This window comes from Symsagittifera roscoffensis, chromosome 1 (assembly GCF_963678635.1).
Source record: "Symsagittifera roscoffensis chromosome 1, txSymRosc1.1, whole genome shotgun sequence".
Lineage (NCBI taxonomy): Eukaryota > Metazoa > Xenacoelomorpha > Acoela > Convolutidae > Symsagittifera > Symsagittifera roscoffensis.
Window position 1 is genome coordinate 90,927,006 of NC_087062.1, and position 25,586 is coordinate 90,952,591.

At 35.4% G+C, this 25,586-nt stretch overlaps 3 protein-coding genes across 3 annotated transcripts in view; 2 read left to right on the forward strand and 1 right to left on the reverse strand.

Annotated features, from left to right (window-relative positions):
• The first annotated feature begins 472 nt into the window (after nucleotides 1-472).
• On the forward strand, nucleotides 473-2,104 carry LOC134840632 (cytosolic beta-glucosidase-like). Its single transcript, XM_063856578.1, has one exon. The coding sequence runs from the start codon at nucleotides 473-475 to the stop codon at nucleotides 2,102-2,104; it is 1,632 nt and encodes a 543-aa protein (XP_063712648.1).
• A 14,071-nt stretch (nucleotides 2,105-16,175) lies between these two features.
• LOC134840640 (heat shock 70 kDa protein 13-like) lies at nucleotides 16,176-25,184 on the reverse strand. Its single transcript, XM_063856593.1, has 4 exons — nucleotides 24,897-25,184; nucleotides 18,094-18,327; nucleotides 17,606-17,875; nucleotides 16,176-17,166 (listed from the first exon to the last, which is right to left on the reverse strand). Exons 1-4 carry the CDS (start codon nucleotides 25,182-25,184, stop codon nucleotides 16,450-16,452), a joined length of 1,509 nt encoding a protein of 502 aa, XP_063712663.1. The 3' UTR covers nucleotides 16,176-16,449.
• Nucleotides 21,624-25,586, forward strand: part of LOC134852115 (uncharacterized) — a 380,695-nt gene continuing 376,732 nt past the window's right edge. Inside the window, exon 1 of the mRNA XM_063868405.1 lies at nucleotides 21,624-21,635. The gene's annotated coding sequence lies outside the window, so the exon portion shown is untranslated. The remainder of the gene's footprint in view (nucleotides 21,636-25,586) is intronic.

Sequence of the window (25,586 nt, forward strand, 5' to 3'; positions counted from 1 at the left end):
GTATGTGTGTTTAGTAGAGGAAACGAGAATTGCGAGAAGCAAACAAGACGCAAAATGCTTCATCTCTCTCTAAACCCAGATATTGACTTTTCAGACTTTTGGGTGTTTTTAAGTCTACCCAGGTGAATTTTCTGTCTGTAATGAAATCTCGCTGGTATAACAGACAGATGTCATAATAGCAATAATCATTTCTGATCTTTGCTCTTTTAACAAAGATCATTTACCAAATTCAAATCAAACATGGTCTTTTTGATACAAGGATCTGTTTGTTTATTTATTCAGTATAAACAGCCAACCCATTTTCTTCAATCAAAATCACATCTCGTGGTTTTTCTGGTTTATCATTTGAAACTTGAACTTAGTAAATAGTTTCAAGCAAAACAAAATTAAACAAAATATTGCTCATCTAAGATCACAACACTAATTTGCTAGTTTGGCTAAAAGAAGCTTCAGTGAAAGAACTTAATTCAAAATGCAGCTGATCTGCTGTGTAATATTATTGTGCATACCAGGAAGCTTGAGCAAAATTCCGTTCTCACAATCGTCAGCAGATTCATTACCCTACTTCGTCTACCCGACAAAATTTAACAACTCGATCGAAGATGCATTCGCAGCAGGTACTTTTCCGAAACACTTCAAATTCGGCACCGCAACGTCCGCCTACCAGACTGAAGGGGCGTACAATGTTGGGGGTAAAGGGTATAGCATCTGGGATAATTTCACCCACACGCCTGAAGAAATGAAAGTAGGAACGGGCGATGAGGCTACTGAGAGCTATTATTACTTCATAGACGGGGATCTTGAAAACCTTAAGCGACTCGGAGTTGACCATTACCGTTTTTCAATCGCATGGCCTCGAGTTTTGCCTAATGGTGTACTTGAAAACCCGGAAACAGATGTAAACAAAGATGGCGTTGATTTCTACAACAAGGTCATCGACAGTTTGATCCACGCTGGAATCGAACCCATGGTCACTTTATCGCATTGGGACTTCCCACAGAAATTGCAAAATCAGGGCGGGATGACTTCTGAAAAGTTACCAGGGTGGTTTGAAATATATGCCGATTTCTGTTTCAAAACATTCGGAGACCGAGTTAAAACATGGATTACATTCAATGAGCCATTTACGACGTCTTTATGTTACGAGACAGGCAACTGCGCCCCTGGATTTTTATCAAAGGGTGTCTTGACGTACCAAAACGCTCATCAGCAGTTGTTAGCTCACGCCAGAGCCTACCACGTGTACCATGCAAAGTATAAAGCGTCGCAAGGAGGCAAAGTTGGAATTGTTGCCGGTTCTGCGTGGCACGAGCCTAATGATGATTCACACCTTGATCAAATTGCGGCCGAAAAGATGCTCCAATTCCAGTTGGGTTGGGTTCTCTCGCCACTTTTGGGAACCGGAGATTACCCAGGTGTCATGAAGAATGTGATAGCCGAACTAAGCGAATACCAAGGATTTTCAGAATCCAGACTTCCAGTCTTTTCAGATGGCGATAAAGAGTCTTTACTGGGAACACTTGACTTCTTGGGGATCAATTACTACGGAGGAGACAAAATTAGCTATATAGACCAAATATACACTAAGGAACCCAGTATGGAAAATGATCAATCTGTGAATCAGATATTCCCTGAAAACTGGATCGAAACTGAACTTTTCTTCAACCGAGGTTATCCAGCAGGTCTGAGAAAACTTATGAGCTGGATAATGACAAACTACGGGCAAAAATTTGACTTCGAAATTTACATCACTGAGAATGGATATGCTGCACCCGTAAGCGACGATGGATGTCGTGACGTCATCGACATCGATCGCATCAAATTCATGGTTGCTCATTTGAGCGAACTGTACAAATCGATCAGCGAAGATAAAGTTCCAGTAACTCGCTATACTTTTTGGTCTCTAATGGATAACTACAATTTTGGCGATGGTTATAATATCAATTTTGGTCTGTTCTGCACCGACTTTGACTCTGAGACCAAGCAGAGATATCCGAGACTCAGTTCGTATCTGTACCAGAAGATAATTGGGTACAAAGGATTTGGAAATGATTACTTCATGCAGCAATTGAAAGATCTGGGAATCATTGAGCAATTACAATAAATATTTGAAACAAATAGCGCAACTCAGGACTTTATTTTATACGAACGCTAACTTGATGCATATATGCGAAGGGAAGCTTTATTAATTGGAATTTTTGTGCAACCACAAAACAGGAAAAATTCAACCAATGATTTTTTTCTGGGTGTTGGTTTAGGCAGAGGGTCTTATCATACTAAGTCAAGCCTTAAATTGAAAACATGCAAAACATTCAAAACGTATGACAAAAGACGAGGGATAGATAGCAAAGCCCCCCCCCCCCCCTCCATCGACCAAAATTTCGTTTGGCTCCATCGACCAAAATTTAAATTCGTTTAACGAGCTTTCCAAAAACAACATTAAATAAGAGCCATATAAGAACCGTTTTTGTGCACTCTATGGAAAAATATGACCAAAAAAATTTTTTGGCAGCTACTCCTTTCTCAAAATTAACATATATTAGCGCCAACGGTTCCTTTCAATAAATCTTAGGGTCGGTCAGCCGAAAGTTGATGTCGTGAAGTAGATGCAATAGGTTGATGCAAAGGGGACGGCAAGTAAACTCTAAGAAGTTATGAGCGAAGATAGCTTGGATCAAGCCACTGTGGACAACTGGTAAAGGCATAAGAGTCATACTGCAGGTCCGATACCACAGTCTGCGATGGTTTTCTTTGCTCGATTTATCGCAAATCGAGGAACTTTGTCTGCGGGTGAATGTACGTTTTTTTTTCCGCGCAGAATCAGGTGATAGATCCTTTTAAAGCTCTTTCAGTTTTGATTCGAATGACATTAAGCAATTTCCAGAAATTTTTCCCAGTATTAAGAAAAACCAGCTTGACTTTCAGTTTAAAATCGAGCTAAACAAGGAAAACCGGTGTGTATGTAAGTTGCACACAATGTTCCGACCAAATCATAAAAACTACAAAAAAGTGTTACATTTTTTTTTTCATTTTGATGTCCTTTTCCCATGATGACAAGAAAACTACACTAACGCGTAGAAAGCTACCCATTTAGCCATAACCGTAACTAGTTGGCTTCAAAAAATGAATAACTAACAAAATTTCAAATAAAAAAATTCTACACAAAAGTTTTTCATTTTTTTGGTAAAATTTTATTACCCATGAAGCACTAAAAGAAGCTTTAAATGACGTTTTTATTGTTTAAAGATATCAATTTTTCTGAGCCTAAATGTCCAATTTCATATAGCGAAGTTAATCGCTCGAAATTATACTAAATCTCAAAGACTTTAAGCTTTTTTAACAGTTTGCAATTTTTTAATGTCGTTTGAATCACAATTGGTAGGGTTTCAATATGTTAAATCAATCGATCCAATCTGATGAATATTTGTGGTAGTTGATTTTGCGTGAAAAAAATTAAAAACAAAAAACACGCCCGAATACAGAGTTCCTCCCCATTTTCAATGATCGGAACAAAAAAGCTTTTTTATAAAATTAGAAGCCATGAATTTTTTATTCAATCCCTGGGAAGTTAAGTTGACTCAAATAAAGTTAGTTTTCGAAGTTTTTTCAACGTCAACTTGGGAATAAAAACTTTTTTTGGTATTTTTCCCATTCATTCTTCATGCCTATGTTACTATGACTGTCGAATAGTCTCAGTTCACGGCTTTCGTTGAGGTCTTTTGATCACACCGCGCTCAAAAAATTATAATAATTTAAGAGAAAAAATTTTGTTTGTTGTCTTTTTGAAGAATATGATTGGAACATTCTGCGCTACTTGCACAGCGGCCGGCTATCCTTGTTTTAATTAGAGTTTTCTCCAAGTCAAAAATGTAGCTCAATTTGTTTTTTTTTGGGCAAAATAAGGAAACCCCAAATTTAAGCAAAAAACTATCGGAGACAACCAACGGGATTCGAACCATCTTCACTCATATTTTATTCTTAAATGACAGACCGGAAAAATGCGCTGAATAAACCGGATAAAGTTAGATAATACAGCATAATTAACGCATAAATTTCTCAATAATAAACGTTTAACTATATCATATAAGAAGCTCATTTGATCATAAGAGGCATCACATATCAAGCTCATTTGATAATTCAAGCTCAAAATTAACTGTAACTGTTTTCTTGTTCTCAAATAGATCGCTAGTTGGACAACGCTGAACTCATATGTTCATTTCAAAAACTTTCGGTATTTTGTGCACGTTTACGTAATGCTTCTTCAAACTCTCTGACCATTTGGTTGCGAAATTACACATCTCACATTGCAAGGCTTGAGTTGTACTTTTATGAATTAACGACACATGTCTTGTGAGATACGCCTTCGATTTCGAGTTCGCGCCGCATAAGTCGCACGTGAACATTTTCTCGTTCGATCCTATTTTCTGGAACCCACTGATGTGGTTACCCGAGTCAATCATAGTACTCTCGGAGCCTGCAGAATGTTCGGCTTTTCTATGTTTGGTTGGGTGAAAGGTCAAGGACCTTGAACCATTGCTTTGAACTCCTCGTTTTCTAGATTGGTCGATAACAGCCGAGAGCTTGGACTTCAGGTTTTCGAAAACTTTTCTGGATTGTGGTTCAAAATCCACAGACGAGGAAAAACGAATAATTCCATGAGTTAGTCCGGTTTCCAACGAAGTCAATTCAAAAGATGCTGTGTTCTCAACATCTAAGATACCTTCGGTAATAAACAGGTCAACCAAGATTTCTTGATTCATTCCGGACAGTTTTAGGCACTGAAAAGGCCTTTCCCAAAATCAAAACGCGTTAATCATTCTTATCTCAAAATGTGACTATTCTGTAAAGCTACTCATGCATGATGGAGAAACAAACGTATATTCAACAAAAATTTTCGAATTTTTTAGATAGTGGGGATATTAAATTAGATAATAAACTGCAAAATGAGGGAAATAATAGCTAGAAGAATGTAACAAATTGCAGTAGAACTCTAGATAAGGTATCAGTCGCTCACCCAGAATCCTCCAGGTGAATTAAATGAAAAACAAAAAATTCAAAACCGTTTTTCTCGACATCGAGAACAATATTCTTTTTTGAGATTTTTTTCGCGTCAGCATCAGAACTACAAGGGCTTTAAAATGATACCACACTTATACCTCCTAATGATTGATATTTGTGGAATCTGATTTTGCTCGAAAAAAACTCACTCTAGACCATAGTTTTCCCCCACACAGGTGTGTTTGAATCTGATTCAAACTTACCTGTAAGTTTGAATCTGTAAGTTAGTAAGTTTAAATCTGATTGGATAATTAGTAAGTTTGAATCTGATTGGATAATTCGACACTGAAAGTCAAAGAACATGGTCCGGCATTTCAATCAAAATTTCCAGCTGATAAAATTGTTGGAGGAAATAACCAAAATTATAAATATTTTATTCAGCTTAAGCTTTTACTGGAGTTTTCTCGTCTGGGTAAAAGTTCCCAAGCGACTTCAAATCAACGTCACTGAAAAATAATTTCACAACTTGGTACTTCCGGCTAATTTTTTTGTCTGCTGGAAGTTTGAATTGAATTGTCTGACTACTTTGCTTGAATTTGATTGGCTAATATTAGCAAATCAGATTCAACTGCATAAATATTAGCTCAAGATATAAAAATTCATAATTTGGGCCGTTTTCTGCATAAAACCCCGGAATTATAACAATATAATAGTTCTTCAATGCAAACAAAATCATTGTGCAAAGAAAATTTATAAACCGAAAGCAACGAGCAAAATATATATAGTTATTTTGAAGTTTAAATGTTTTACTTCTTTATCATCAATGAATTGCAACATCAGCAAGATGTCAAATGAAAACAGAGACGAAACTTCGCTTCGCAAACACTCTCGAGAACACGACAAAAAGCAGCCCTATAAAGTGCAATAAGAAAAAGTAGAAATAAGCCTCGAATTAGTAAGAAATGGACAAGGCCTCGGATTCTATCTGCGTCTTACAGCGCCTAGAGACTATGAGTATCATTCACTAACCACTCACGCGTAAAACATCACAAACACTAGCCACAAATAAAGCAGAGAAAAGTTGCCATGAAACTTCTAGCGCTAGCTGGCGATTATAGCAAAAGTGCCACAAAATATGTTAACTCTTTCCACTTCCAATGAATACTTTTATTTGCGAGTTAGGTTAGAAAAAAGAAGGTTGGCAGTAACAAACTACGCTAATCGTTAGCGTCAGAAGCTAGCAAAAATATAAATAATTTACGAACCGTTTGTCATGTCATCTTGTTTTTCAGTTAGTTCATTGGTGCAGATAGATGTACACAAAAAAAGTGTTCAAATCATACATTGCAAAAGTCCTTAAAATTGGATGCACTTAAATAGCCAAGTGTTTAGCTAAGTTCTAGCCAGTAGCGGATTTAGGGGGGGGGGAGGGCGGGGGCCTGACGCTTCCTACCCCCACCCCCCTCAGGGATTCGACCCCTTGCCGACCCAAAGGGTCACCCTTTGTACTATTTCGAGATATTCATATTTGCTGACGGACCCTAAAAATTTTCTAAAGGCGCCTTGGGCGCCAATCTATACTAATTTTGAGCGGGGAGCGCGCGCCAAAAAAACGCAATTTTTTTGGCCTTTTTTCAAAAATTTGCTGCGGCGCAGAAAATTTGGTCAAATTAGTGTCTTTTTAGTGGTTTGAGAGAGCTCAGAAAATCAATTTAGTCGACCAAAAAAAAGTCGTCAAAATTTCAAATGTTTTTTGAAAATCCGCCCCCCCCTTCCCTCGAGAAATTCCTAGACCCGCGCCTGGTTCTAGCTCATTCTAGCTTCAAGTGCGTTTCAAATAAGTGCGTTTCAAATGTTTGGTTCCACTCAGCTTCCCAAACTGTGCAAATGAATGAATTATTCTTTCAAACCATCGCTGTGCTTCGAAATCACATTGAAGTCAAAATGTTTAGGTTTAATTTAAAACGGAGCAGAAAAATTCCGAAAATGAGGCGTTTCAATTACATAATTTTGATGAATACAACCCGACCTCATGCAAAGTAGCGCTTTTTATTGAAAACCAGATTTTTGAAAAGTTGAATTTTAACAACCGTCATAATAGACAATTAAACAACTTTATCGATCTAATCACTAATTTCAGTTATACAGTCACGCAACATAGAATTCGCAACTTCTAATTTTCAACCGATCAAATGCTGTTTTCAAGGCTTTGTTTGGTCAAATAATCTGAAGGTGTCAGAGAAGAATTTTAGTTAACAGAAATTCTCACGAACAGCACAAGGAGGTTTGAATTTTCAGCATAAGTGTTCGTTGGAAAACTAAGAATCTTAGCAAGGTCTTCACTTAAGTTTTACTCAAAATAGAGCACACGAATTGGTTAAAATGTAAAAGAAAACATATGTGACTACTCATAAATCTACTTTAACTTAATTTCAGTGTTTCGTTTGTGGTTGCATGATTTTCGGAGTGTCTTCCTATGTTTAGTAAAACTTATTCAATGACCTTGCTAAAATTTTTAGCTTTATAACGAACATCTTTGAGTCCAAAAATTAAAACTCTTTAAGCTGTTTACGAGGAATTTTCGGAACCCAGAACACTTCTGACGCTTTCTGATTAAATGGCCAAAAAACGCCTTAAAAAATCTTACAATTTTTTCTCCGGTTATATCCTAATGAACAGTTTCCTCCATCGTATATAAAAATTTACAGAGGAAATGACTAAATAGAAAAAAATGTCATTTTAACGATTGAAAAAAATGTTGTTCATTTTAACGATTGAACACCAAAAGATGCTACTTTTATGTCCGTACTGCAATTATTCTAAACTTGCTCGCTCATAAACTTGCCAGATCCAATCACTACAATGAATTCAAATTTATTGCTGTTTAACTACCGATTCTAGGGCAGGATTATAGTAAACAAGAAAAAACTACAAGGTCAAAGCCGCCTTGGCCAACTGCTCATTCATGTTATGAAAGCTCATATAATGACCCTTCAAATGATGCTTCAAATTGAATTCTTTCCCACATACTGTACATTTAAAAGATTCTTTCAAACCTTCCATATGCTTCAAAACTATATGACGGCGTACATTGGGTTTCAGTTTTGCTTGATGGCCACATAATTTACACGAAAAAACTTTTTCTCCTGAATCTAACGATTGCATTGTGGCAATGACGTCATTTGGATCCTGCTGAAAACTCGGCTGCATTTTTATTGCAGTTGCTATTGGTTTAATAGATGAGTTTGACTTAGTTTTTTCTTGATTCACAGTTTTAGGAGCTTTTGGTTTCTGGGGCGATCTTTTGTCTATTACTTGTCGCTTCATGTTCGCCTTTTCTGGGTAAACTGTCTGTGATTTGAACTCAGGTTCCAAATTTGAAAGACTGAGATTTCCACATTTTTTTGACAGTGAGGAATCAACAATGTCTAGAAAGACATTTCTTGCTTTCAAGCTGATACATTTCACAACATCGGGATCAAGGTTCAGACAAAATTTTACATCACATTCGCAGTCATTTACGAACGCCATTTTAAAGTTCGAGAGACAAATTTGGGTTTCAATCTGAAAAAGTACATTATAATCAAATAATTTGAAAAAATGCGTACTGTCCGCCGTTTGACAAACTGACTTAAGAAGAAAAAAATTGATTAGTTATGAAACAATACAAAGGAATAGACCAGTTACTAGCTGTGAACACGAACTCCCAGGTCAGATACCATTCTTATACATATTAACAGATTGCTTATGAAGACTTAATTCAATCGTTATGCTATATTGTTTGTTATGCTATATCTCTATATCCAAATGGATCATTCTCTATTTGGGTTGAAAAGCTGAAATTTCAATGAAAACTCAAAAATCAGAAGCTACATTTAAACTTCTTTCTCATTTAAACTTCTTTCTCATTGAATTTACAAAATTAGCTGTAGAAATTGTGCTTTATTCTCTGAGACAAAAAAATGAAGCCAATAGTAAAGTAGAATTCAATATACAGCAAATAAAATCATGCCCTACTATTTTCTCATTCAATAAATCTCATTAACTCTCACGTTAAACTTGTTTCATCAAATCTGCTACGAGGTGAAGCTACTAAGTACCCATTATACAGTCAATGCGGCAGTTGCCAATTTCTCATTCATGTTGTGTGCACTCATATAATGACCCTTTAATTTGTACTTGGACGAAAGAGTTCTTTCACAAATCGAGCACTGAAAAGTCTCCTTGAGGTGTTGCATGTGTTTCACAACTACATGTCTTTCAATGTTCACTTTCTGTTTACCTTGCTGGCCGCACAATTTACACGAGAAGATCTTCTCGCCCGTTTCCAGAGACTGCAACACACCAATAAGGTCGCCTGGATTCTGCTGGAAACCAGACTGGATTTGCTCATTTGATGCCATGGTAATCGGCTGTTTTGGTGCGACTCTTTTTGCATGGTTTTTTGGTGTACTCAACCTAGCACTTTTTGGCTTGAACTTTTCAGAATTGTGAGACACTAACCGACGCTTGAGTGATAAATTGGGAAATGATGAGTCAGAAAAATTGTCATTAGCCTCAGAAACTAAAATAAGTCCGCACTTTGCGGAATTACTGGCGCATATGTCAAAATATGTGTCTGTTCCAAGACTCAAATGCGAGCTGAGGATATCTTTGTCAAAAGAGAACTCAAAATTCAACCTGCTCGCTTCGACAGCCATTTGCATTGAACAGCAAAAGTTCTGAAACTTGGGTGATTTTTTCGCTGATTGTTTTCCAAACCAATACAGTCATCTTAAATGAGTTTTAACTAGAAAACGGCACACCTTCAGTAAACTGATAACTCATTGATCTATCAGATCAGTAATTCAGCTTACGAATCAAATTTGCTTGGTTAAAAATGATCAGGGAAAGCCTGGGAACCGCAGAGATATGGGTTTCAGTAGGTCTAGCTCTCAATCAAAGAATTAGAAAATTAGTACATCCTTGATTATAAAATTGTCTCTTAAATGTTTTTTTTTCAGATTATTGTTTTGGTAATGACACTATAACTAACCCAGTATTAAATATTGAACAGTAAATCTTCTGCCAAAAAATCTTGTCTTTGCAAATGTCGAATTCTTCGGGCTTATGTTAAATTGTAAAAAAAACTATTTAGAATGATCTTACAAAATCAAAAAATGATGAATCAATAAACGCAAAAACAAATAATTTCGTGTCGATCTGCTACCAAAAGTATAAACCACCCCATTAGGAGCCATAGAGGCAAAAACATAAGGAAACTGGGCTGACTGAATTCCACGTGAAGACATCAAGTACTCGAAAAAAGCATTGATCAAAAAAAATTCTCCTATGTTAGGTGAACTTACAGCTATGTATACACTTGTCAAAGTCTCAAATCAACTTTTGAGCGGGCTGAAGCTGAGTTAGAGTAAAAAAATCATATCTAGGGAACAAAAAATAATTAAAGCTGAGGCGAAAAACATAAACAAGAAAACAACGTAAAAAGAGCCTATTTAGGATATTTATGCATACGTTTATTGATATTAATTATAGTTCCCATCGTTGAAAATGTGAAGCAACTTTGTATTTCAGTGTGTTTTAGTAGAAAGAAACTCAATACAGGCGAAGCTGAGCTTCGCATCACTTACAATATAAAACAAGAAAGCTGCTTAGTCGGAAAAAAATGAAAATGTCAAAAAACTAGATCTATCAAAGTAAATAAAGCTAGTTTTGAAACAAAAACATGCAAAGACAACAGAATGTGAAATAAGCATCGGAAGAAAATGTATCAAGCGGTAAAAAAGCCCTTCTCGCCATCAACTTACGCACAAAACTCTATCTGCCAGTCAAATGAAACAATATGACGTCACAGAGACGATATAATACAAGCCGAAACCAATTAGGCCGAAATTTTTTTTAAAAGCCGAAAAAAATCAAAAATACGACTAATAAAAAGTTAAGAAGTCCCCCTCAACCTCAAAATACACACACACGTACAAACAGAATGCTTTGTCACTCATCGACAGACGCAATATATTCACAGGCTTGTAAAATTATAAACAGCGGAAATAACTCAAACACTAAAAGCAACAACAATTAGAATTGCGTACAGCAAAAATTCAATTCTACGATGCGGAAACTAAGCGACAAAAACATATTCTCAAGCTTATTGAAATTTTTGAAAAATTCATAAAAGCATAAATTAATCGTGTAATCACATTCTGAATTCAGATTTAAATGTCCTGTCCTGCGAGTAACCTGACATCACCTCACCACAGGGATGCTCATTTCAAATTTTGTGAAAAAAAAACAAAACTTTTTAAAATGGTGATCCCAGTGAACAACACTTAAACGCTGCGATCTTAAACATGTGTTAAGTGAATCTCCAATTGCAAAGAGGATATAATTGAACGCATAAGCAACCGGAAATATCTGTTTTCCACTTTCTTTTCAAAATAATTTCTCCGCCGGAGAAACAAAATTTGAAATCAAATTTTAAAAGAAGTCAAAATCATCTAGACTCAAAAAACAAAGTTTGAAATCAATTAGTTGTCAGAGAAACCAAAATCCAACCGCCGAAACAGCGTGAACATAAACAAAGAAGAAACCAAAATTTTACACAGAGGCGAAGCGGAGCTTCGCAATACTTGCGATACAAAATAAAATTCTCAACTCAAAAGATAATGTGTTTCAAACGAAAAGTCAACGCTTAAAGGAATGTTGTTGAAGAAAACGTGAGCTACAAAATGCAATTGTTATAAGAATCAATGACCTAATATAAAAACATAAGAAGAAAGTGGGCTATACAAACTACATTCATCAATAAAAACAAATTTGGTCAAAAAATCGCGATTTACAAGTTCCTAAATTTACTCAAAAACTGTGCTTAAAATCTTGCTTAAAACTGGATATCCTTGAGCAACAAGAAAAAGCCAAAAAAATTATCAAGAGTTTTTGCTATAAATTAGGATCAATATGAAAGGGGAAAAAAGATAAAAGAAAAAAACAATGAAGGCTAAATCTTCATATAAGTTCCACAGAAACCTTTGCAGAAAATCTGAGAAAAAACTCTGAAAACTTTAAGAACTCCAATTACATCAAACTTATTAAATATGAACTTGATACGCAACGTTAATTAAACTGGGTTACAATAAAAGTAACAATAAAAAAGGCAAATGCCCGTAGATGAAAAACAACACGAAAACTTTTTTTTTCTAAAATTTCAGCCATGAAAACTACAATCTTGAAAATCGTGCAACGCTCGCCACACATCATCGTTGCCAAAACAGTCAAGTCAACTATGCAAAATAAACATTGCAAGCATCGCGAATTCTTTTTCTAAAAAAAATTGACATATGAAAATGCCATCAAAATGAACCGATTCCAAATGAAATTGCTCAATCCTAAACACACCAGTAAATTAAAATTAAAACCAACTCTACGCACATTTTTGTTCAAACATAGATAAGAAACATCGCATATAAAAGTAAATGTCAATTTTGTTTTTAATTGCCAGAAAATATATCCTTTTCTGACAGAAAATTTTAGCGTGCACAAAAACCAGGAAACCATGAGATATATTTACCCTCTTTAGAAACAAAAAAATATTGAACAAAAACCTACCAAGCAATTACAGACATAAAAGACCCTGCCAGTAAGCCGACATAAAGTGGGTCGAAATCATTTAATTAGGCCGAAGAAAAAAATCTAATTATATCTCAAAATTTTGCACGATCTAAACAGCACAAAAAATATACGAAAAAAAAACATACGCTGAGACAACTGAAGGAGCAAAAAGCACCTGGAGATAAGAAACCAAGCTGTAACAAAGCCTTATCAGTAATCCTTTCAGCCGAAAAAAAATCAACATAAGACTTACGAAAATTTTAAAGTCCCCTTCACCCTCAAAACACACAAACAATAAAAAAAAATGCAATTGCTCGTCAAATAAAACATCATGAGGCAACTTATCTGATATAATATAGGCCGAAACCTATTAAGCCCAAAACAAACAGGAAAAAACCGAAAAATTGAAAATGATTTAAGACTAAGACGTTATTAAGTCCCCCTCACACTCTAAAAACTGTTTAAGTTTTTAAGTTGGAACGTAGCCCATGCTTTGAAAGTAAACCACTAAAAACCTTGCCAGATAAAAAAACATGGCAAAAACGGAAATAGAACCGACAGCAACTAGGACGAAAACCACAAACACGAAAAAAATCAGAATTTAAAAAAAAGATAATTACAACCTGAAACAGGCTTGAAGTACTTAAGTTTGAATTTTCGAGAAACTGATCATGTCAGAAGATCCTCTAGAAGTAATCCTCTAGAAGTGATCTTGTGGACAAAGTTATTTACGGGAAAAAGAGTCAAGTGCCCAATTTCCACACCCTTGCTTATCGCAAGGGTAAAAAATGGCATTTTAGCTAAAAGATTGATTAATTTTCAGTATAACTTTGTCTGAGAGCCTAACAAGTTTTCGAGTTGCTGTTTATAATGAAAAACTTAGGTGAGGGCCTTTTCGATGAACTTTGAGTGCGAAAAAAACTCTTTTGTGGCTTGACGAAGAACTTTTGGAACCCAGAACACCTCTGATGAGCTTCATTCAAATAAGAGCTCTGCAAAGCCTTGAAAAGAGCATTGTCCTATTTTAGCTCGGTTAAATACCTTCAAGTACTCTTATCCATCTTATCTCAAAACTTCAGCCATGAATCTCGAGTAGCATGACTTCATGATGAATTTTTGATACTGAAAGTACTGTCATGGTGGTTCCAACTTCCACACAGCTTCGCGCCAATTTCGATTCCCTAAAAACATTTAAAAACATAAGAATATGACAAAAAGTTTAAAAATGCGAAAAAATATTTTAAAAAACTAGGTTTACTAATTCAAATTTCTCAATATGTCTTGATAGAAATTCAGTTCAGGCAAAAACTCGAAAAATTTCAATATTAAATTAGCAACGGAACATTTTACGAAGACGCAACAATCTTTTAGCAGACAAGTTGATCCGAAAAAAATATGATTATTATAAAAAAAATTAGGTTCTAAGTCCCACCTGAAACTGCATTGAACAACACTTGCAATTGAAATTACAAGGAAAGTTGCTACCGTCCATGAAAAATTGAGCAGACGAGTTGAGCCAAAAAAAAATCAAATCTTTCAAGTTCCCCCCTGATACTAGAATGAACAACACTTGGACTTGATCTGCAATGAAAGATGCTAAAAGCACGCAACAAAATTCGTGATGTGGAACTAGGCCGACAAAACTTGAGCAGACAAACTTAAACCCGACAATTCAATTTAAACCGAAATTTTTTTTCAGTAGCATACAAACTGATAAGACCTTAGGACGCATAAAACATTTTGAGCTATAAAGTTTTTACGAAATACAAAAGCATTAAAAATTGATCTATTCCTCGAAACTACGCAACATAATTTGACTAAACTGAAATGACAGAACTTTTTAAGCTAAAATAACAGAGCTGAAATACAAAGAGGAGGGCGTTACTCCCATACCAACTGGAAAGGAATCAAGATTTGTAAAAAGTAGAGCCGAAAAAAACTGATGCCATTACAAAATTTTTAGATATGAAGTTTTTACGAAACACATAAAAGCATAAAAATATATTTAATCCTCGAAAATACGTAACAACACTTGACTAAGCTGAAAAAACAGAATTTTCTAAGCTGAAACAATAGAGCTGCAATAACAGAAATAACGCACAAATTACAGAACTTTCATTCATAGAAAAATCTGTTGTAATAAAAAAAACATATGCATTGGAAAACAAGCCCAACAAAACGCACCAGATAATACAGACTGCATTCAAGAAAAGGGAAAATGAGCCGACGGAAACTAGGTCAAAAACTACGATAACGAAACAAGACAACAACCTTTTTAAAGAATTTGGTTTTAACAAAATCTGAAACGAACCTCCCCTAATTAATACCTAAATGATGGTAGTTTTATTTTAAATTTCAAGAAATTGAGCAGTCGTGAAATTTACTATTCCAGATAAAATTGACCTTTTATGAACAAACTTATTTAGGGTGGAAAGTCTAGCACCCGAGTGCAATACCCTTGCTTATCAACAGGGTAACCATGACCGTAACCGTGATTGTTTTTATATTGTTGATAAATTTTTAGATTAGCAAAAATTTTTTGTCTTATGTCGCTTGGCTTCGACTTTTGAAAACGATCGCAATCTTTTTTCTTTCAGGATTGTAAATAATTCTTGCAATTACTCACTTTACTAATTCTAGAGCCGTACAGTATCAGCTACGATAGATTGCTCTGAATATACAGAATAGAACTAAAATTTACATCTAAGACATCAAAATTTTATCAGGCATTCAATGCAGCTTTTGCCAGGTTATCGGGCATGTTATGAGCAGATATGTAATGTGCTTTCAAATTAGACTTGAGCGTGAACTCTTTCTGACACAGAGAACAGGAAACTGACGCAATCAGTCCTTGCATGTGCTTTAAAATTATATGTCTTCGAACATTTTGTTTCTGTAGGCCTTGCAGTCCGCATATTTTGCACAAAAACACTTTTCGTCCTGAATCCAGTGATTGCATTGTAGCTATCATGTCATTTGGATCTTGCTGAAAATCAGGCTGTATCTGGACCTGAGATTTTGGTGTTGCTTTCATTGCACTTAAAACTGGTTCTGATTTTGTCACCTTGCCAACCTTCAGATTTGAAATTTTACCTGCTTTAACTTCCGTTTTCCTTTTAGTTACTTTACCTTCTTTCTCTGCGTTGCCACATTTTTTTGAAGCATCGATATCGGAATTCGTAATTTTCAAATTTCCGCATTTTAGGCCAATCTCCGGATTGTAAATTTCAAAAGCCAAAATTTTGTCATTTGGGAGTATGATATTTTCAACAATGAAATCTTCAAGTTCGATCAAAAAGTCAAGTCCTTCTTTGTTCATTATCTTCGGTACAATTTATTTCAATCTCTTCACGCAGAACTTTTACAAACTTAACTGAAACCTCACTCGTTTTCTCAAATTGGGATTCAAATCAAATTCACTAACTGATCTAAAATATTTGATTAGTTCATTTTGCTTTTCAATTCCTGGATGCAGATGCTTTTCTCACCATCAAAACATTCACTTCGAAATTAAATTTGACATATTTTCAAGAATTAAAATTGAAAATATTAAATAAAATGAAGACTGAAATTCTTAAATTTGTACTGAAAACCCTTTCTATAGTTTACTTACAATACAAACATTAACTTTCGACATAAAATATTTGCACCATATAGCTATTAAACTTAGCACACATAACAACATCAAACATCCGAGAGTTCAAATGTTCCATAAATAAAAGCTTTGGAAGCTAAGCTAAGTATTCAATTATGAGTTAATCACCCGCTGAAAGATAGTCCAAGGCCAACAAAAACTGCTTTCATCCCAGAGCGCAAACTGTCCAGTCAAATTTTTGATCTGAACTACAAGACATGTATTTTTCGCACCTTCATTGGGATTTCGACTGCACTTACTTGCAAAGGCCACATTCCTCCTAGAATGCCAGCCTGAACCGATACTCCAGTGGCGACTGCCAGTTCCGGATCGACCTTCGGAGGACTTGACAAGTCGCGGCCGAAGAACTCTCCAATCACTTCTCTGACTTTTGGGACCCGAGTTGAGCCACCAACTAGCACTATTTCATCAACATCATCTCGGCTCAACGAGACTTCTTCTAAAACTACTTCGATTGGTCTTAGAACTTTCTGGAACAAATCTGCGTTGATTTCGTTGAATATTTCTCTGGTGATATTTAGGTTAACTTTAATTGGTTCCTGCATTTGTACCTGGACATGGCTAGCGGTAGTGAGGTCAATTTTAACTTGATCGGCTAGAAGGCGTATCTTTTGCAGCGTAGTTTGATCAATAGCTGTTAACTGTTGTGTTGCACTGCTAGCACCAAGTGGTTTGTCAGGGTCTGAATTAAGCAGCACAGTTGATGATGACTGTTGCGGTTTGTCTTCTGATATGCTATCTGCTGTTAGGTTAGATTGCGTCATTATATGCGTCATCAGTCGGTGCGTGAAGTCCTGGCCTCCCAGGTAACTGTTTCCGGCGATTGCTGCAGTTAGAAATATACCTCCTTGTCTGTTTAGTAAAGATACATCTAAAGTGCCTCCGCCTAAATCTATCACCATCACCTAAAATATTAAACGTCCATTTTACATAAGCATATTTTATGAAATTAATTTTACCTCTCCATGTTTATCATCAGTTCAAAAATGACAATGAACGCCGATGATAGATTAAAATATCTGGCTCTTCCTGACAATTCCTTACCAGGCCGGATTTGAATCATCTGCCTATCGATCATGATTAGTTAAATGATACCAATATAGCTACATCCATTTGTGAGCAGCCATCTCGTCCCCTCAAAATTGCCTAGTAAAATCTATTCGATTGACAATATGTAGCAAAAGTATCTTGAAAATTTTCATTTCATCGGATCAGATATTTTAGTCTATTGAAACTTGGATTGGCTCGTTCTTAAAATCGCCAGCATTATAAAAATTTGCAATTTTTACGAAAAAAAATCCAGTCGGGTTTTGTTTCTATTCACAACATGTATTTGATTCTCACCATCTGGATTCCCTCCTCCTCGTGGAGTCCGTAGGCCATGGCAGCCGCAGTCGGTTCCTGGATCACTCTCCAGACGTCCAGGCCAGCAATGGCAGCCGCCTTTTTGGTCGCATTTCTCTGGCTGTTGTCGAATTCAGCCGGAACACTGACCACCGCCCTCGTCACTGGTTTCTGTAAGTGGTGTGCCGCAGTGTTCTTCAGATACGAGAGGATCTCTGCTCCCACTTGCTCCGGCGAGAAGAAAAGGGACGAGCCATTGGCCAATACAACCTTCAACAAAACAAAATATTTCAAATCATCAAAATCGCTGACATAATTTGCATTCACAAGTGCTTCACTAAAACAAACAAAAAACTAAATTTCTTGACTTCTTTTAGACCGCAAGAGAAGCAGAAAGAATCTGTAATTTTAAACTAAGAGTCACTCTAGAACAAAACTACTTTTCATAGGTAAAAACAGCATCTGAGCATATCAGGGAAGTCTTTTACCTCAAAAAACGCCGAGTCTCGATGCGAGATGTGTATTTTGAATGGATATCTCTGCTTAATCTGTTCGATCTCTTCAACTGTAGATTGTTCGAAACTCCTGCCAATGAATCTCTTAGCATCGTAGATGAGATTGGCTGACGGAATGAAGGGAGCTATGTTGAGGGCTGCCTTTCCTACAATCACAGACCCGTTCTCTGGAAGTATTGCGATGACACTTGGAATGCACTGGGAGCCCTAGAATCAAATTTTTTTTTTGCACAAATAACATAGAGGCGAAGCGTAGCTTCGAACCACTTGCGATAAATGAATGACTTTAATTGAAATCCAACGGAAAAATTTGAAAAAAAAAATCAAAAAATTGTGGTTGTCAATAAAATTAGCAACAAAAGCCCAAATCATCCGGAAAAAAATTGCCTGCATCATTAGAAACTTAACAAAGACCCTTCGGAATGCTAGAAAGAAACCAAATTTTCAAAAAGTAAAATCAATTCTGCGGATCTAAGCCGACAAAAATAAACAGACCGACAATAATCTAAATAAGCATAAAATTTTCTATTTGCAAAAAAAACGTATCGACTGGAATCGAGCTCCCGGGCTTCATCTTCTTATGTATGTGCGTTGAAGCAACTTGGAAGAAAGCTGAACCTTCAAAAAAAAGTGCTACAGAAACTAAGCCGACAAAAACAAACAGATTGACGATAGCCCGAAAAAGCTCAAGAACTTCAGTTTGCAAAAAAAAACAGGTCCGGCCGGATTCGAACCGCAACCCTTTGTGGTCTCAAGCAGTTGGGTTACCTCTACTTCAAATGGTTGATGGTCGCGCCGGATGGTTGATTGAATTTGAACTAATAATAACCAAGCGGTAACAATGCGACTCTTTTTGCATGGTTTTTTGGTGTACTCAACCTAGCACTTTTTGGCTTGAACTTTTCAGAATTGTGAGACACTAACCGACGCTTGAGTGATAAATTGGGAAATGATGAGTCAGAAAAATTGTCATTAGCCTCAGAAACTAAAATAAGTCCGCACTTTGCGGAATTACTGGCGCATATGTCAAAATATGTGTCTGTTCCAAGACTCAAATGCGAGCTGAGGATATCTTTGTCAAAAGAGAACTCAAAATTCAACCTGCTCGCTTCGACAGCCATTTGCATTGAACAGCAAAAGTTCTGAAACTTGGGTGATTTTTTCGCTGATTGTTTTCCAAACCAATACAGTCATCTTAAATGAGTTTTAACTAGAAAACGGCACACCTTCAGTAAACTGATAACTCATTGATCTATCAGATCAGTAATTCAGCTTACGAATCAAATTTGCTTGGTTAAAAATGATCAGGGAAAGCCTGGGAACCGCAGAGATATGGGTTTCAGTAGGTCTAGCTCTCAATCAAAGAATTAGAAAATTAGTACATCCTTGATTATAAAATTGTCTCTTAAATGTTTTTTTTTCAGATTATTGTTTTGGTAATGACACTATAACTAACCCAGTATTAAATATTGAACAGTAAATCTTCTGCCAAAAAATCTTGTCTTTGCAAATGTCGAATTCTTCGGGCTTATGTTAAATTGTAAAAAAAACTATTTAGAATGATCTTACAAAATCAAAAAATGATGAATCAATAAACGCAAAAACAAATAATTTCGTGTCGATCTGCTACCAAAAGTATAAACCACCCCATTAGGAGCCATAGAGGCAAAAACATAAGGAAACTGGGCTGACTGAATTCCACGTGAAGACATCAAGTACTCGAAAAAAGCATTGATCAAAAAAAATTCTCCTATGTTAGGTGAACTTACAGCTATGTATACACTTGTCAAAGTCTCAAATCAACTTTTGAGCGGGCTGAAGCTGAGTTAGAGTAAAAAAATCATATCTAGGGAACAAAAAATAATTAAAGCTGAGGCGAAAAACATAAACAAGAAAACAACGTAAAAAGAGCCTATTTAGGATATTTATGCATACGTTTATTGATATTAATTATAGTTCCCATCGTTGAAAATGTGAAGCAACTTTGTATTTCAGTGTGTTTTAGTAGAAAGAAACTCAATACAGGCGAAGCTGAGCTTCGCATCACTTACAATATAAAACAAGAAAGCTGCTTAGTCGGAAAAAAATGAAAATGTCAAAAAACTAGATCTATCAAAGTAAATAAAGCTAGTTTTGAAACAAAAACATGCAAAGACAACAGAATGTGAAATAAGCATCGGAAGAAAATGTATCAAGCGGTAAAAAAGCCCTTCTCGCCATCAACTTACGCACAAAACTCTATCTGCCAGTCAAATGAAACAATATGACGTCACAGAGACGATATAATACAAGCCGAAACCAATTAGGCCGAAATTTTTTTTAAAATCCGAAAAAAATCAAAAATACGACTAATAAAAAGTTAAGAAGTCCCCCTCAACCTCAAAATACACACACACGTACAAACAGAATGCTTTGTCACTCATCGACAGACGCAATATATTCACAGGCTTGTAAAATTATAAACAGCGGAAATAACTCAAACACTAAAAGCAACAACAATTAGAATTGCGTACAGCAAAAATTCAATTCTACGATGCGGAAACTAAGCGACAAAAACATATTCTCAAGCTTATTGAAATTTTTGAAAAATTCATAAAAGCATAAATTAATCGTGTAATCACATTCTGAATTCAGATTTAAATGTCCTGTCCTGCGAGTAACCTGACATCACCTCACCACAGGGATGCTCATTTCAAATTTTGTGAAAAAAAAAACAAAACTTTTTAAAATGGTGATCCCAGTGAACAACACTTAAACGCTGCGATCTTAAACATGTGTCAAGTGAATCTCCAATTGCAAAGAGGATATAATTGAACGCATAAGCAACCGGAAATATCTGTTTTCCACTTTCTTTTCAAAATAATTTCTCCGCCGGAGAAACAAAATTTGAAATCAAATTTTAAAAGAAGTCAAAATCATCTAGACTCAAAAAACAAAGTTTGAAATCAATTAGTTGTCAGAGAAACCAAAATCCAACCGCCGAAACAGCGTGAACATAAACAAAGAAGAAACCAAAATTTTACACAGAGGCGAAGCGGAGCTTCGCAATACTTGCGATACAAAATAAAATTCTCAACTCAAAAGATAATGTGTTTCAAACGAAAAGTCAACGCTTAAAGGAATGTTGTTGAAGAAAACGTGAGCTACAAAATGCAATTGTTATAAGAATCAATGACCTAATATAAAAACATAAGAAGAAAGTGGGCTATACAAACTACATTCATCAATAAAAACAAATTTGGTCAAAAAATCGCGATTTACAAGTTCCTAAATTTACTCAAAAACTGTGCTTAAAATCTTGCTTAAAACTGGATATCCTTGAGCAACAAGAAAAAGCCAAAAAAATTATCAAGAGTTTTTGCTATAAATTAGGATCAATATGAAAGGGGAAAAAAGATAAAAGAAAAAAACAATGAAGGCTAAATCTTCATATAAGTTCCACAGAAACCTTTGCAGAAAATCTGAGAAAAAACTCTGAAAACTTTAAGAACTCCAATTACATCAAACTTATTAAATATGAACTTGATACGCAACGTTAATTAAACTGGGTTACAATAAAAGTAACAATAAAAAAGGCAAATGCCCGTAGATGAAAAACAACACGAAAACTTTTTTTTTCTAAAATTTCAGCCATGAAAACTACAATCTTGAAAATCGTGCAACGCTCGCCACACATCATCGTTGCCAAAACAGTCAAGTCAACTATGCAAAATAAACATTGCAAGCATCGCGAATTCTTTTTCTAAAAAAAATTGACATATGAAAATGCCATCAAAATGAACCGATTCCAAATGAAATTGCTCAATCCTAAACACACCAGTAAATTAAAATTAAAACCAACTCTACGCACATTTTTGTTCAAACATAGATAAGAAACATCGCATATAAAAGTAAATGTCAATTTTGTTTTTAATTGCCAGAAAATATATCCTTTTCTGACAGAAAATTTTAGCGTGCACAAAAACCAGGAAACCATGAGATATATTTACCCTCTTTAGAAACAAAAAAATATTGAACAAAAACCTACCAAGCAATTACAGACATAAAAGACCCTGCCAGTAAGCCGACATAAAGTGGGTCGAAATCATTTAATTAGGCCGAAGAAAAAAATCTAATTATATCTCAAAATTTTGCACGATCTAAACAGCACAAAAAATATACGAAAAAAAAACATACGCTGAGACAACTGAAGGAGCAAAAAGCACCTGGAGATAAGAAACCAAGCTGTAACAAAGCCTTATCAGTAATCCTTTCAGCCGAAAAAAAATCAACATAAGACTTACGAAAATTTTAAAGTCCCCTTCACCCTCAAAACACACAAACAATAAAAAAAAATGCAATTGCTCGTCAAATAAAACATCATGAGGCAACTTATCTGATATAATATAGGCCGAAACCTATTAAGCCCAAAACAAACAGGAAAAAACCGAAAAATTGAAAATGATTTAAGACTAAGACGTTATTAAGTCCCCCTCACACTCTAAAAACTGTTTAAGTCTTTAAGTTGGAACGTAGCCCATGCTTTGAAAGTAAACCACTAAAAACCTTGCCAGATAAAAAAACATGGCAAAAACGGAAATAGAACCGACAGCAACTAGGACGAAAACCACAAACACGAAAAAAATCAGAATTTAAAAAAAAGATAATTACAACCTGAAACAGGCTTGAAGTACTTAAGTTTGAATTTTCGAGAAACTGATCATGTCAGAAGATCCTCTAGAAGTAATCCTCTAGAAGTGATCTTGTGGACAAAGTTATTTACGGGAAAAAGAGTCAAGTGCCCAATTTCCACACCCTTGCTTATCGCAAGGGTAAAAAATGGCATTTTAGCTAAAAGATTGATTAATTTTCAGTATAACTTTGTCTGAGAGCCTAACAAGTTTTCGAGTTGCTGTTTATAATGAAAAACTTAGGTGAGGGCCTTTTCGATGAACTTTGAGTGCGAAAAAAACTCTTTTGTGGCTTGACGAAGAACTTTTGGAACCCAGAACACCTCTGATGAGCTTCATTCAAATAAGAGCTCTGCAAAGCCTTGAAAAGAGCATTGTCCTATTTTAGCTCGGTTAAATACCTTCAAGTACTCTTATCCATCTTATCTCAAAACTTCAGCCATGAATCTCGAGTAGCATGACTTCATGATGAATTTTTGATACTGAAAGTACTGTCATGGTGGTTCCAACTTCCACACAGCTTCGCGCCAATTTCGATTCCCTAAAAACATTTAAAAACATAAGAATATGACAAAAAGTTTAAAAATGCGAAAAAATATTTTAAAAAACTAGGTTTACTAATTCAAATTTCTCAATATGTCTTGATAGAAATTCAGTTCAGGCAAAAACTCGAAAAATTTCAATATTAAATTAGCAACGGAACATTTTACGAAGACGCAACAATCTTTTAGCAGACAAGTTGATCCGAAAAAAATATGATTATTATAAAAAAAATTAGGTTCTAAGTCCCACCTGAAACTGCATTGAACAACACTTGCAATTGAAATTACAAGGAAAGTTGCTACCGTCCATGAAAAATTGAGCAGACGAGTTGAGCCAAAAAAAAATCAAATCTTTCAAGTTCCCCCCTGATACTAGAATGAACAACACTTGGACTTGATCTGCAATGAAAGATGCTAAAAGCACGCAACAAAATTCGTGATGTGGAACTAGGCCGACAAAACTTGAGCAGACAAACTTAAACCCGACAATTCAATTTAAACCGAAATTTTTTTTCAGTAGCATACAAACTGATAAGACCTTAGGACGCATAAAACATTTTGAGCTATAAAGTTTTTACGAAATACAAAAGCATTAAAAATTGATCTATTCCTCGAAACTACGCAACATAATTTGACTAAACTGAAATGACAGAACTTTTTAAGCTAAAATAACAGAGCTGAAATACAAAGAGGAGGGCGTTACTCCCATACCAACTGGAAAGGAATCAAGATTTGTAAAAAGTAGAGCCGAAAAAAACTGATGCCATTACAAAATTTTTAGATATGAAGTTTTTACGAAACACATAAAAGCATAAAAATATATTTAATCCTCGAAAATACGTAACAACACTTGACTAAGCTGAAAAAACAGAATTTTCTAAGCTGAAACAATAGAGCTGCAATAACAGAAATAACGCACAAATTACAGAACTTTCATTCATAGAAAAATCTGTTGTAATAAAAAAAACATATGCATTGGAAAACAAGCCCAACAAAACGCACCAGATAATACAGACTGCATTCAAGAAAAGGGAAAATGAGCCGACGGAAACTAGGTCAAAAACTACGATAACGAAACAAGACAACAACCTTTTTAAAGAATTTGGTTTTAACAAAATCTGAAACGAACCTCCCCTAATTAATACCTAAATGATGGTAGTTTTATTTTAAATTTCAAGAAATTGAGCAGTCGTGAAATTTACTATTCCAGATAAAATTGACCTTTTATGAACAAACTTATTTAGGGTGGAAAGTCTAGCACCCGAGTGCAATACCCTTGCTTATCAACAGGGTAACCATGACCGTAACCGTGATTGTTTTTATATTGTTGATAAATTTTTAGATTAGCAAAAATTTTTTGTCTTATGTCGCTTGGCTTCGACTTTTGAAAACGATCGCAATCTTTTTTCTTTCAGGATTGTAAATAATTCTTGCAATTACTCACTTTACTAATTCTAGAGCCGTACAGTATCAGCTACGATAGATTGCTCTGAATATACAGAATAGAACTAAAATTTGCATCTAAGTCATCAAAATTTTATCAGGCATTCAATGCAGCTTTTGCCAGGTTATCGGGCATGTTATGAGCAGATATGTAATGTGCTTTCAAATTAGACTTGAGCGTGAACTCTTTCTGACACAGAGAACAGGAAACTGACGCAATCAGTCCTTGCATGTGCTTTAAAATTATATGTCTTCGAACATTTTGTTTCTGTAGGCCTTGCAGTCCGCATATTTTGCACGAAAACACTTTTCGTCCTGAATCCAGTGATTGCATTGTAGCTATCATGTCATTTGGATCTTGCTGAAAATCAGGCTGTATCTGGACCTGAGATTTTGGTGTTGCTTTCATTGCACTTAAAACTGGTTCTGATTTTGTCACCTTGCCAACCTTCAGATTTGAAATTTTACCTGCTTTAACTTCCGTTTTCCTTTTAGTTACTTTACCTTCTTTCTCTGCGTTGCCACATTTTTTTGAAGCATCGATATCGGAATTCGTAATTTTCAAATTTCCGCATTTTAGGCCAATCTCCGGATTGTAAATTTCAAAAGCCAAAATTTTGTCATTTGGGAGTATGATATTTTCAACAATGAAATCTTCAAGTTCGATCAAAAAGTCAAGTCCTTCTTTGTTCATTATCTTCGGTACAATTTATTTCAATCTCTTCACGCAGAACTTTTACAAACTTAACTGAAACCTCACTCGTTTTCTCAAATTGGGATTCAAATCAAATTCACTAACTGATCTAAAATA

What these genes read in the sequence shown, in the direction of transcription:
- LOC134840632 (XM_063856578.1), top strand. Translation starts at nt 473, where the DNA reads ATGCAGCTGATCTGCTGTGTAATATTATTGTGCATACCAGGAAGCTTG.
- LOC134840640 (XM_063856593.1), bottom strand. Translation starts at nt 25,184, where the DNA reads ATGAAAGCAACACCAAAATCTCAGGTCCAGATACAGCCTGATTTTCAG. An exon ending in ATAACATGCCCGATAACCTG is followed by an intron (nt 18,328 to 24,896) that starts GCAAAAGCTGCA and finishes ATTTGATTCTAG; the next exon opens with GGCTCCCAGTGCATTCCAAG. An exon ending in AGGAGGAGGGAATCCAGATG is followed by an intron (nt 17,167 to 17,605) that starts GTGAGAATCAAA and finishes TTAATATTTTAG; the next exon opens with GTGATGGTGATAGATTTAGG.